This window comes from Chelonoidis abingdonii, chromosome 17 (assembly GCF_003597395.2).
Source record: "Chelonoidis abingdonii isolate Lonesome George chromosome 17, CheloAbing_2.0, whole genome shotgun sequence".
Taxonomy (NCBI): domain Eukaryota; kingdom Metazoa; phylum Chordata; order Testudines; family Testudinidae; genus Chelonoidis; species Chelonoidis abingdonii.
Window position 1 is genome coordinate 11221658 of NC_133785.1, and position 12656 is coordinate 11234313.

At 57.2% G+C, this 12656-nt stretch overlaps 1 protein-coding gene across 2 annotated transcripts in view; it reads right to left on the minus strand.

Annotated features, from left to right (window-relative positions):
• Positions 1 to 1648: 1648 nt before the first annotated feature.
• The window catches only part of SLC29A2 (solute carrier family 29 member 2), a 16206-nt gene continuing 5198 nt past the window's right edge, over positions 1649 to 12656 (minus strand). Inside the window, exons 2-13 of one of the 2 annotated variants that reach the window (XM_032804239.2) lie at positions 10054 to 10163; positions 8408 to 8489; positions 7912 to 8081; positions 7084 to 7223; positions 6470 to 6604; positions 6154 to 6251; positions 5707 to 5791; positions 5141 to 5361; positions 4753 to 4858; positions 4487 to 4572; positions 4067 to 4266; positions 1649 to 3679 (exon numbers count right to left, since the gene is read on the minus strand). In XM_032804239.2, coding sequence (XP_032660130.1) covers positions 3568 to 3679; positions 4067 to 4266; positions 4487 to 4572; positions 4753 to 4858; positions 5141 to 5361; positions 5707 to 5791; positions 6154 to 6251; positions 6470 to 6604; positions 7084 to 7223; positions 7912 to 8081; positions 8408 to 8489; positions 10054 to 10082 — 1464 coding nt within the window. In that variant the 5' untranslated portion in view covers positions 10083 to 10163 and the 3' untranslated portion in view covers positions 1649 to 3567. The remainder of the gene's footprint in view (positions 3680 to 4066; positions 4267 to 4486; positions 4573 to 4752; positions 4859 to 5140; positions 5362 to 5706; positions 5792 to 6153; positions 6252 to 6469; positions 6605 to 7083; positions 7224 to 7911; positions 8082 to 8407; positions 8490 to 10053; positions 10164 to 12656) is intronic. The other variant, XM_032804240.2, reaches the window with a different exon arrangement.

The following is a 12656-nucleotide window of genomic DNA, read 5'->3' on the forward strand; positions in this document are numbered from 1 at the left end:
GGAGAATCCACTACTTCCCTTGGCAATTTGTGCTGCTGGTTAATCACCCGTTCAATGAAAAACTGGTGCCTTATTTCTCCTTGGAACACGTCTGGCTTCAGCTGTCACCCCTTGGTGCTTGTGCTGCCTTTCTCCACTAGCTTAAAGAGCCCATCAGTATTAGGTGTCTTCTCCCCATGAAGGTACTGAGACACCTAGATCAAGCCACCTCTTGATCTTCTCTTTGAGAAGCTAAATGGATTGAGCTCCTTACATCTCTCGCTACAGCATTTTTTCCATTCACTTGTGTTGCTCTTTTCTGCGACCTCTCCAATTTTTCAACAGCTTTTTTATAATGTGGCCCCCAGAGCGCCATTAGACGCATAGACTTTAAGGTCAGAAGGGACCATTATGATCATCTAGTCTGACCTCCTGCACAATGCAGGCCATAGAATCTCACCCACCAACTCCTGCAACAAACCTCTAACCTATGTCTGAGTTATTTAAGTCCTCAAATTGTGGTTTGAAGACCTCAAGCTGCAGAGAATCCTCCAGCAAGTGACCCGTGCCCCATGTGGCAGAGGAAGACGAAAAATCTCCAGGGCCTCTGCCAATCTGCCCTGGAGGAAAATTCCTTCCCGACTCCAAATAGCGATCAGTTAAACCCTGAGCATGTGGACAAGACTCACCAGCCAGCATCCAGGAAAGAATTCTCCATAGTAACTCAGATCCCACCCCATCTAACATCCCGGTTAGTACTTGGCATTTCGTCCCCAGAAAGGTACTTACAGACTGTAATCCAGTCACCTCTCCTTTTTGGTAAGATGAATAGATGGAGCTTTTTAAATGTCTCTCTAATGATTTTTCAGACGCCTGGGTGACGTAGCTGGGTCCATCTAATTTTCTAGTGGAGACCAGCCCTTAGCGTAAACCAGGCCCAAGACACCAGCCCGGCATCTATAAAAGTGATTCTCCAAACCATCTTCAAGCACTGGCAGAGCCTGTCAAGCATCCTGTATCCAATTGTGCCTGATCTCTGATGCTGGGGGTCGGGGTGGACGGGTGAATGATGCATCAGGGGGAAAAAATTCCCTTCCTGACACCTGCAGGGGACCAGCTGAAGCCCAGAAGTATGAGATTTGATTAGTCAGTGTCGGGGCTGTGGGTCTATGGAGCTGTCTGAGTAGCTGGGTGGGTCTCTGATTGGAGCTGATGAGAGCCAGAACTGCTTCTTGGGAGGAGGGATTACCCTGGGGGCTAGCTAACCCTTCCACTAGACGGTGGGTGTGTATAATGTAAATAACTCACATGGAACAGTTCTGGATCTGCATGGCCCGGACAGCTGCTCCTCCCCAGCGTAGGGGGTGGGGGCAGCAGTGGTGCTGGGAGAAGGGGGAGATTTTTACACATATAATGACACCTCCCCCCACCCCACCTGCAGTAGCTCAGGCAAAACCAGCAGCTCAAATTCCATTTCATTTCCCAGCAAAGCTGCTGCACAGGATGGCACATATCCACATCCAGCCCCACGTCGCTATGGGATGGGAGTTTGTGGGGTGGGGACTGTGCACCTACAGAATACCGCCTGCTTAGCCTTGGTTTCCCAGCCACCCCACAATTGCTCTCAGCGGCAAATGGGGAGTTAACACAAAGAGGCCAAGACGAATCCTTGTAAAAAAAACTCAGAGCACTTTTATTGAAAAAATAAAAATCAAACTTACTAAAAAGAGCCAAAAGCAGGCAATGAAATACAATAAAACAGCCCCCCCCCCCCAGCCCCACGCACACAATAAAGCCAAAGGGGAAAAACGCCACCATGTCCTTCTCTCTCTCATGGGGATTTCTATAGCTCCTGCCACCATATCTGGGCGCTTCGCAACATGAACTGAATATGTCTTCATGCACTAGGGAGGCCAGGGCAGTGCTAATGTCTCCATTGTACAGATGGGGAAACTGAGGCACAGAGAGGCTAAGGGACATGCTCAAGATCACACAGGGAATCCGGGGCACAGCAGGGAACCAAAGCCAGGTCTGCTGAGTCGCCAGACCTGCCCATGAACTCTTCCAGTAGCACAAAGTCGCCTACTAGCGGCTGGGCCAGGGCTACTGAGGCCTGCTAGAGGAATCACTCCTTTGGCTCGTGGATCTAACCACCATAAGGTCCTAAAGGTGGAGAGAAGAATCTGTGGGGGACACAAAGGGGCAGAGGTTCCAGTGGAGAAATTAACCCGTGGCACACTAGAGAGTTAACAACAAAAGAGGTTTCTTTCCCTTCTCATGGCACTGCCGGGAGGGAATGTGCCAGCCCAGGGGGTGCTAATGGAGACCTAGCTGGCAGACTCAAGAACTGGGGGCAGCAGGGGTTGAGGAGGGAAGCCCCTTATCCAGTCCATGAGATTACTGTTCTTCAGCACCTTCCACTAAGGGACAGAATGTGCGTCAGTTTCCCCTAAAGTGACCGGCTCTCAGCCCCTCCCCAAGCAAAGGGTAGAACCCAGGAGTCCTGGCTCTCAGCCGCACCAACTCTAACTACTATTATTTATCTAGCACCTAAGGTGGGTGGGTTTTTTTTTCTCAAACTGGGGGTCGTCGTGAGGTTATTACATGGGGGCGGGTTGCGAGCTCTCAGCCTCCACCTCCAGCATTTATAATGGTGTTAAATACATAAAGTGTTTTTAATGTATAATGGGGGGTCACACTCAGCAGCTTGCTGTGTGAAAGGGAAGCTTAAGAACCACTAACCTAGTGCACACCAGGCACTTCAGAGCACAGACAAGACCTTGCCCCAAAGTGTTTACAACCAAGTGGCCAGCTCACGCCTCCCAGAGCTGGGGACAGAACCCAGGTGTCCTTGCTCCCATCTCCTGTCCTACCCATTAGGAAATATTCCTTCTCAAAAGCAGTAGCCGCCATCCAGGAGCTAGGACCCGTATGGGGGTCAGGAGAGGGGAGATATTTAACCCTTTAGAGCCCAGCCAGCAGTCTGGCTTGGATGTGCGTTTCTGCAGCAGAGGCAAAGCCTCAGCAACCCTTGGGGTCCTCCCCTTCCTCAACCCCAGGGTGAAGGCGCAGGATGAGACAGAACCCAGGAGTCCTGGGCTCTGTCTGACTCTCCAGGCAAAGTGGCATGCTGTGGTGTCCCTTTGTGTAGCCCATGACACCGCATGGGGCTCAGCCTGCACCTAGGCTCAGGAGCCCGCCAAAATCAGCCCAGGAGCCCCGCAAATAAATATATTAAAGCCCCAGATACCTCTTTACATTAACCCTTTCCTCCCCCTCCACACCAGTCTATAGACATTCCCTTTGTTGGAATTCATATAGAACAGTGGTGGGGAGCAGAATGGGGCTGGGGCGGGGGCAACCCCTGATGGCAACCCCTTGCAACAGGGGCTGGGGCGGGGGGGCAGCACACTAATCTTTACACCCATCAGGCTGAGATGATGCCCATGGAAGGAAAGGAGGAAGTCAAGAGGTACCAGCCCCCCTCCTATGCAAAGCCTCTCCATCTCTCCCATTCTAAGCCCTCCAGTTTGATGGGGTGCACTCAGACGAGATGCTGGAAGATGAAGGGATGGATCCGAGGGGAGCTCACAGCAGGGCCTTGAGGAGGAAGGAGAGCCCAGCCCCACACGACAGCCCTAGTGCCAAGAAGAAGGTCATGATGGCTCCGGCCAGCTCGCTCTCCTGCGGCAGCACCTGCCTATGGGGTGAGAGAGAAGAGTGGCAGGGAGGACATAGCTGAGAACCACACACACCACTCCCCAACATGCAGAGAAACCCAGCACTGAGATGCAGCCACTTCTCGGATGGGCTGTGAGAGCTGTTTACATCAGGCTCCCTCTCCTGGTGCTGAGATGCCACTATAAGTGCACTGGGAGAGCGCCCCCTACAGACCTCCCCCTGCAATGCAGCACAGAGCCCCCTGGCAGCACCCTGTGCTCTTGGGAGAGCACCCTCTAGAGATTCCCCACCCTGCTCCCAGCAGTGCAGCACAGCACCCCCTAGCAGCACCCTGGGGCATTGCGGTCAGCGCTGACTGCATTGGGAGAGCACCCCATACTGAGCCCCGACCCTGCCCGCCACTCACTTGGGGGCGAGGCACATGGTGAGTGAGACAAAGTAGCCATTGGAGAGTGAGAAAGGCAGCATGAAGAGGATGAACCAGGCATCATGGTGGAAGAGCACGGGCAGGCGGGTGCGGGGCTTGGCCTGGCACAGCATCAGCAGGGGCACAAACAGGAAGCGGAGGCCCACCAGCAGGAGCAGTAGCCATAGTCTCTTCTCTGGCTGGAGAGCAGCAGGGGGAGGAAAACCCTGCAATCATGGGCTAATCCCCCACGCAGACCAGTGCAGGATTGGGCCCTCCCATCTATTCCCCCCAACATCACCCACTCCATAAAGCCCTCCCTTTGCCCCAGAGGTTCACCGCCCACGGAGGCTGCTGATTCCCGCCGTCCCTGCCAATGAGTGCAGAGCTTGGCCAGGGGCTGGGTGTCCCCCCACTCACCCAGAGGCAGTATGAGGTGATGCTGCGGCCCAGCCAGTCTATCATGTTGAACAACAGGAAGCAGCAAACAGGGGTGAAGAACTCACCTACGGGGGAGGGGAAGAGTTGGGGAACAGGACATGAGGCTTTCACCTCTAGGGGGCGCCTGCCCAACCCAGCCTGGGGCATCGGCAACCACAGCACCACCCAGAGCCAGGGGTTCACTCCAGGAGTCCCAGCTCCCAGCCCCCCATGTTCTAACCACAAGACCCACTCCCTATACTCACTCCATTGCTTGCTCTCCAAGGCGCTGGTGACGGTGGCAGTGATGGCAGGGAACACGGACAGGGTGACAGTGAAAACCATGACAATGCAGAGTGCCAGCAGCCAGATCTGTCGGGGACAGGGGTGGGAAGACAGTCAGAGCCAGCTGGGCCCCACCCCTAACAGCTCCAGAACCCCTCACTGAGACACAACTGCCTCCAGGGGGTAAGGCAGGGGCTGTTTACCCAGGGATCCCTCACCTAGTGCTGAGATGCAGCCACCTCTGGGGTGGGGAGTGGGGGCAGTTTACCAGGAATCCCTCGCCTGGTGCTGAGATGCAGCCACCTCTGGGATGGGGCACTGGGGCTGTTTATAGCGTACCACAGGGACTCTTCCCCCCACCCCCTTTACCTTTCGGAGCACACTGAACAGTGAAGGTCTCTCTGGTCCCGGCCCCCCGTTTTGGGCACTGATGGCTGTCCCATTGTGCAGGGCGAAGGCTCCTTTCCCGGAGCTCTCCACACTGATCTCCTCCAATGTCCTGAGTGTCCCGTTGGCCATTCCCAGCATTGGCTTCTCCGGGCCCTGTGGCTCCTCCCCAGGCCTCTCCAACTGGTCCCCACTCTGTTCCTCTGGGGACACAGGGAAGGGAGGCAGTGATCAGAGATCCCGGAGGTCTTCAGCCAGCCTGGGCATAGCCAGTGGTTTGGACGCCACCCACGGCAGTGTGAGGGCGCATGGGTGTACTGGGGGTGTGACACCTCACACGGTGTGCAACAGGGTCTGCGTGCACGGTGTCAGCCTGGCACATGGGCACATGAGGAGCCAGGGCAAGATGGGTGAGCACAGCACATGGGTGTGAGTGGCCTCACCTGCCCACTCCCACCCTGCTCACCAATGAGCCCTCTCCTATGCTGGGGGCAGCGAGGGGTCCCCCTGCACCAAAGGGCCCCACAACTCCCCAGGACCTTGTGTACCGGGGCCCAGCAGCCCAGCCTTGGTCTCCAGCTCATTGCGTGAGTCACGCTGCCAGCTCCGCTCCAGGTAGTGACGGAAGAAGGCCTGCAGGGGACGACAGGAAAGGAGGGGGGCTGTGGAAGAGGCACATATCTGACCCAGGGCATCACACCCATGTCCCTTCAATCCCCCTATTACTAATACACAACCCCCCTGGCTGCTACACACTGACCCCCCCAAACAGCCCTCTCACTTAGCCCCCCAGCCCTAATCTCCCCCTCATGGGTCCAGTCAACCCGCTAGCTGGGGACACTGCTTTTATAGGCCCCCAAACCTCTGGGGCCTGCCAAAGAACCCGCCCCCCCCCACACACACACTGCTTGCATCCCCAGTCGGCTTGGAGCCAGCGCCCCCCAGAGGGGAAGTCCCTATGCCCCATTCCCCACCCTGGCGGTGCAGCATCTCACCATATGGGGCAGCACCAGATAGCAGACAATGGAGATCAGGGTCCCGACACAGGGGGTGATGAAGTAGCTCAGGGCAGACGTCTGCGCATCCGCACCACCTGAAACAGTCAGCACAGCACATGGAGCAACAGCGCGCAGACAGCACGACCAGGCGCCAACCCCAATGTCCCAGTGCAGCACTAGGGGGCGCTGTACTGCAGGGACGGGGGGACTCAGTAGGGGGCGCTCTCCCCTCACAGTCAGTGCTAGGGGTGGGGCTCAGTGGGGGGAGCAGGAGGGGTCTGCGAGTGGCGAGGCGGGTCCTTGTCATACTCACTAGCCATGGAGAGCAGCATGGCACTGGCTGCAAAGGTCCCGGCCATGCCCTGGCCACTCAGGAAGAGAGTGCTATAGCCCTGGGGCAGGGTGCCCAGCTGCCCGAACAGGCTGCCTTGCAAGATGGCACAGAATGCTGGGTAGAGACACAGTAGGTCAGAACTGCCCCCACCGCCCGGGGACCCCCCAGTGCCATGGGAGAGGGAGGGGAAGCTGAGCCCAGCACAGGGGCCTGGCCAGGGAAATCACAGCAGCTGCCATGGGGTCATCAGGCCCAGCAGCCCCCTCCCCGCCAGTCCCCTAGGAGTTAACCCTTAGCTTCCCTCCCCCACAAAAAAATACTCTATGCCCTCACTGCCCCCTCCTCCACACAGTCATCAGTTGCATCTCCCACGTGGGTGCACGACCTCATCACGGACCCCGCAGCCCCGTTCCAGCTCCACTCCCCCTGCATTCAATGGACTGAGAGTTATTGTATTTGGCCCCATGGGGGCACAATGGAAGGGGAAACTTTGCAGACCCGCTCCCCAGCCTCCCAAGCCAGCCGGCCAGCCGCTGGCCTTGGGGCCCCCAACAGGGGAAAGCCCCTGTGCGCCATGATCCGGCCCCACTCACAGTTAATGAACCACACAGAGCTTATGGTGATGGAGAAGAAGCTGTGGGGGGGCATTTCCACCCTGACCAGCACGGCCGTGAGGATGAAGAGGAGGAGGATGCCACTCATGCTGCCGAGGACCCGCACCTTGTCCGGGATGCTGCAGGGGGAGGGGGAGCAGGTCAGAGCCCGAGGGTCTCACCCATCACTCCGGGGCTGACTCAATGTTGGGCTGCTGGTGCCTTATCACCCATCAGCCCTGACTGCAGGGGGGTCAGCTCAATGGGACCACAGGGGTGTGCAGGGGCAAGAGGGACCCTCTGGCTTGTCTGCTAGACTCTGCAGTGAGGGTGGGGCACTGGTGCTGTTTATAAAGGGAACCCACCCACCCTGGTGCTTAGGTTGTCAGGATTAGAAGACCCTGGAACTGCGAGGGGCTGCAGTCAGAGCTGGGGGTGAGTGGGGGAGCCCCAGGCTGGCATTGCAGGTGGTGTGGCTGTGGGTCAGGACTGAGAGGCACTGGCAGAGCTGGAGGGTTGGGGTGGGGGGCCCTGGGCTGGGACTGCAGGGGGCTGTGGGTCAGGACTGAGAGGCACTGGCAGAGTTGGCGGGGGCTGGCTGGGATCGCAGGGCTGGGGTCAGGACCGAGAGGCACTGGTAGAGTTGGTGGAGGGGCAGGCAGGGATCGCAGGGCTGGGGTCAAGATTGAGACCCCAGCAGAGCTGAGGGGTGGGGGGCCCTGGGCTGGGATCACAGGACTGGGGTCAGGACTGAGAGGCACTGGCAGAAGTAGGAGCCCCGGGCTGGGGTCAAGACTGAGAGGCACCGGCAGGACCAAGGTTTCTCACCATTGGTAGAGGAAGGAGTTGAGCAGGGTGAAGAGCAGCAGCGGGAGCTGTGAGAGCAGCGTCAGCCAGTTGTTGAAGTTGAACTCATCCCCAGCCCGCTGCGTCCCAGAGCTGTTGCCCTCAAGGCCCACGGTCGAGCTGGTCCCCACAATGAGCCGGGCCTGGAAATACTGTGGAGGAGAGACAAGGTGAGATGGGGCTGGAGCCTTGCTGCCCATACACACCCAGGGGCACCTCTCCCACTGAGCCACCCTCCCCTGGGCCCCAGCAAGACCCCCACATGCAGGGCTGCATTCCTGTCCTAGGTGCTGCTGCAGAACTATGAACCCCTTGGCCCCCCAGTGCTCCCCCTCGCTTAGCCCATCACCCCATTTCCCCTCCTCCTCCCCTCAGCACCGTACCTGCCCCTTGCCTACTCCAGCCCCCTAAGGCCTTCCCCCAGCACTCCACCGTCCCTTGCCTGCCCCCAGAGCCCCATGGCATTCAGGGGCGGTACCGGGATGGCCGTGATGAAGAAATTCCAGGGCAGGAGGGTGCCCAGACCCAAGATGAAGAAGATGATTCCCACAGCATGAAACCTGAGGGAGAGACAACATCATGATGGGAACAAGGCCTTCCCGCTCTAGGGGGCACTGGCTCTGACCTCACCAGGCTGGAGGGGGGCAGGAGAGGACTGGCATCTAGGGCATTTCCCTTCTGTGGGCACAGAGGCCAGCTGGGGCTCCCTCCCTAGGGCCTGGGCTGAGGCCCAGCAAACTTGCTGCAAATGGGGCCCCATTTGGGGGATGGTTTCCATTTAGGACCCAACCATGTGGGGTGCAGGGACTAGAATCCTCATATACCTCCACCCTCTGATGCAGGTTACTTGCCAGCCACCTGACTGGCATGGAGCCAGCCCCTCCCCCATTCTCTGGCACCCTCCCCACCTGCCCCTGCCCCTCACATCTGGACAAGTAAATCTCTTTCCCAACTTGGAGAGCTGCAATTCTCCACCACTCCTCCCCCAAGCTGCATCCAGAGTGGGATGGGGTGGGGCCTATACACTGCCTCATGTCAGAGCTGGGGATAGAACCCAGAGCCCCCTGGCTGGCTGGCTGCCAGCCCTCCCCCCCAACCCTCTGCTCGAACCAGCGTCCCCCTGTCTTGCTGCAGCCTCCCCCCAACTCTTCCGCCCTAACCCATTCAGTCCTCTATCCTATCTGGACCCACTTCAGTTCCCGAAAGGCTTGGGGTGAGGTGAATAGGATTACTCTAGGTTTCCTAGAGCATCCCCGAAAAACATTCCTGGTCATGTCTATGCTTACACCCCATGAACCAGCGTCCCCCTGTCTTGCTGCAGCCTCCCCCCAACTCTTCCGCCCTAACCCATTCAGTCCTCTATCCTATCTGGACCCACTTCAGTTCCCGAAAGGCTTGGGGTGAGGTGAATAGGATTACTCTAGGTTTCCTAGAGCATCCCCGAAAAACATTCCTGGTCATGTCTATGCTTACACCCCATAACCCACCAGACCCCACTCCCCTCCCAGAGCTGGGGATAGAACCCAGAGTCCCCTGGTTGGCTGCCAGCCCTCCCCCAACCCACCAGACCCCACTCCCCTCCCAGAGCTGGGGATAGAACCCAGAGTCCTGGCTCCCAGCCCAGTCTGCTCGAATCATTAATCCCAGTCTCCTTGCTCTGCAGTCATTTCTCATTAGCTCCAGGGAGCACTGACTGCATAGCTATTGGGGGTCCCCACCCTGGGGGCCTGCAGGGATGGGTCGGGGTGGTGGTGTTAGGCTCCCAAGGGGGGGGGCGGGGGAGGCATGGTCTGGGGCTCAACCCCTCCTCCTGCCCCCACAGGAAGTGTGAGTGCCTTGGTTTGACTAAGGGATTACCGAGCGGGCAGGGTGCCCAGCAGAACCTCCCCTTCCCCCCATCTCCCAGCCTGTTCCTTTACTCCCAGGGTGTCCATGGGGCAGCCCCTTTCCCTCCCCAGCCCACACATGAACCTGGCACAGAACTCAGGTGTCCTGACTCCCAGCCTCCCCAACCCGAGCCCCATAGGACACAGCCTCTGGGGGATGCTGGTCCCAGAGCAGAGCCCCACCCCAACATAGAGGGTGCCCAGGGTCTGTTGTTGGCAAAGGAGGGCTGCCACTCACTGGTCCTTGGGCGCATCCTGACGAGCCATCTGGGTGCTGGGCGGGGATGTTTCCGGGCCTTGTGAGAAGGGAGAGGGCAGTGAACAGCCCTGGCTGGTTCCCTGCAGCACCTAGAACAAAACACTCTTATTAACAGGGAGGGAACAGCCCTCAACTCAGGAAGAAGCCCTAGGGGATGGAAAAACACAACCCATGAAGCAGGGATGGGCTTAAGGAGAAACCTGCTCATACAGGGGCCTCGCAGGGAGGCTCCCAGCTCCGCTGTGGAAGGCAGGTGAAGACGGAGGCCAGGTAACTCCAGGAACAGAAAACAGCCCTTGGGTCCCCACATACCCTCCCAAAGCCAGGACAGACTCCAGAAGTATGGGCTCCCGTCCCAGCCCCTGTCCCCTCCCAGGGCTGGGACAGAACCCAGGCCCCTGCCCCTAACTCACTAGACCTCACTCCGCTCCTCAAGCCAGGAATAACGCCCAGGAGTTCTGGCTCCTGAGTGCCCCCTACTGAGCAACTTGCAGCATAGCACCCCCCAGCTCCACATTGGAGCATCGAGATCAGCACAGACTGTGCTGGGAGAACACCCCCTACCAGCCCTCATGCACTCCCTGTGGTACAGCACCCCCAGCACTGACACCTAGGGGAGAATACCCCCTACTGAGACCCTGCCCTGCTCTCTGCAGTACAGGGCCCCCTAGTACCAAACAGAGGAATTGGGCCAGCAGTGACTGAGGGGAGAGAGGCCAATGCAGCACCCCAGCAACAGGCCTGCTTGTGAGATTCTCCACTGCTCAGTGGGGCGAGCATACTGTGAGTCAACGGTGAGGGGGGAGTGACTGAGTGCCTCCTGGCACTGGCAGCGGATCTGGCCCAGGCTTTATTCTATACAGAGCTCCCATTACCTACCAGGAATCAGCAGGGCACTCCCCTGGCAAACAGCCACAAGCCCCTTCCCTAGCCTGAGAGCCCTGCCTTTGCTTGAGGCGTCTCAAGCACAAAAGAAATGTCCCAGCCTTGCCCCGGCTTGTGTCTGTGGTGGTAGTGGTGGGGATGAGGCTACAAGCAGCTTTCGTGGCTGTCAGCAGGTTGGGGGTGACCTGGGTTTCCCTTTGACCAGCTAACAAAATATCACTCCAGCTTGCAACATCTAAACTGAAGGTTTAACAGGAGACGCATCTGCATTTTGACATTTATCAGAATCTCTTTGGGACTGCTCAGCCAATGGTCAAATTAGAGACATCAGACCGAACTGGAGAATTCTGTAGGGAGGGTTGGGTGCCTGACACTTCCCATTATAGGACGCTATTGTTACGTGCTTAAAACTTTGCTAGACTTTAACCAGACAGGCTGAAATTTCACACATGGGGCATCAGGCCAAATTTTTTTGGGAAATTTCAGTCAAAACAGTTCTGCCATCTCCAAGAACGAGGTTAGGGAACAATGCATAGTTTTGCCCATGTTAATATATATATATATATAAAAAAATTCCCCTCTCACCCCTATGGGTGGTATGTGTCTTCCTCAACCTCGGGTCCTCTACCAGAGGCCTGGGAGTTTGAGGGTTCTGCGCAGTATCTGGTGAGCTGGCTAAGGAGACATGGTGAAGCTGACCGATATGAGACCCGGGGTAAGCTCCCTCACAATGCACACGGAGGTTTCCACCCAGTCCACACCCCAGAACTGTATACCAGCCGGAAGACAGGTGGGCGGGGCTTGGTGAGCGTCAAAGCCAACTTGTCCTGGATGAAACCGGAACTCAGGATACTCAGTAAGATGGCCCCAGATGAGCTGCTGAGAGAATGCCTGATGGCAGCAGAGACATTGGAGGAAGACCAAGGAGAAGAGACGTGCCATGCCAAGACAAGACCCTGCATGCGATGTACCATCGACAGATAGCTGAGGGTGGCTGACATTGGGAAATCCTACCAGTCGGCTGGAAAAGCTGGACTAAAGACAATGCCACTGAGGCACTGATCATAGCAGCCAGGAACAGGCACTGAGCACCAGATCATTTGAATGCAGGGTCTACCACACTATGAGAGGACCCACTGGTGCAGACTGTGGCAGAGAGGCCTCAGAGCAGTCCACACATATATGGCAGGATGTAAGATGCAGGCAGGAAGAAAAACAGCATTACACTGAACGGCCACAAACCAGTGGGCTGGCATTGGTTACAGCGAACATTGCACAGCGTATGGGCTAGACCCTCCAAGACCCAGAGGGGACTTCCACAGAAGTTGTGGAGAATAGGCAGGCTAAGATTCTGTGGGCTTCCAGATCCAGACAGACAGGCATGGTACTGGCCAATCAACTCAGTACATCATGGTAATAGATTAAGGACGAAGACAGGGGCTGGTGAAGATATAGCAGTGCAGTGCAGCAACATCAGGAAGAAGGAATATGAGAAGCGGGAGAAGTACCGTAAGGAACTGAAAGAGGAAGCTAGAGAGGATGTGGAAAGTGAAGGGCCAAAGTGGTCCATGCGTGGTAGAGGCACTTGGGTCTGTGACTCTAAGCTGGGTGAGTGGCTCAAACAGATCCAAGGAAACAACATCAGAGCTCTCCTGTCCAGAACGAAGTGCTGTGCTAGGAACAGCTAGATAACTGCG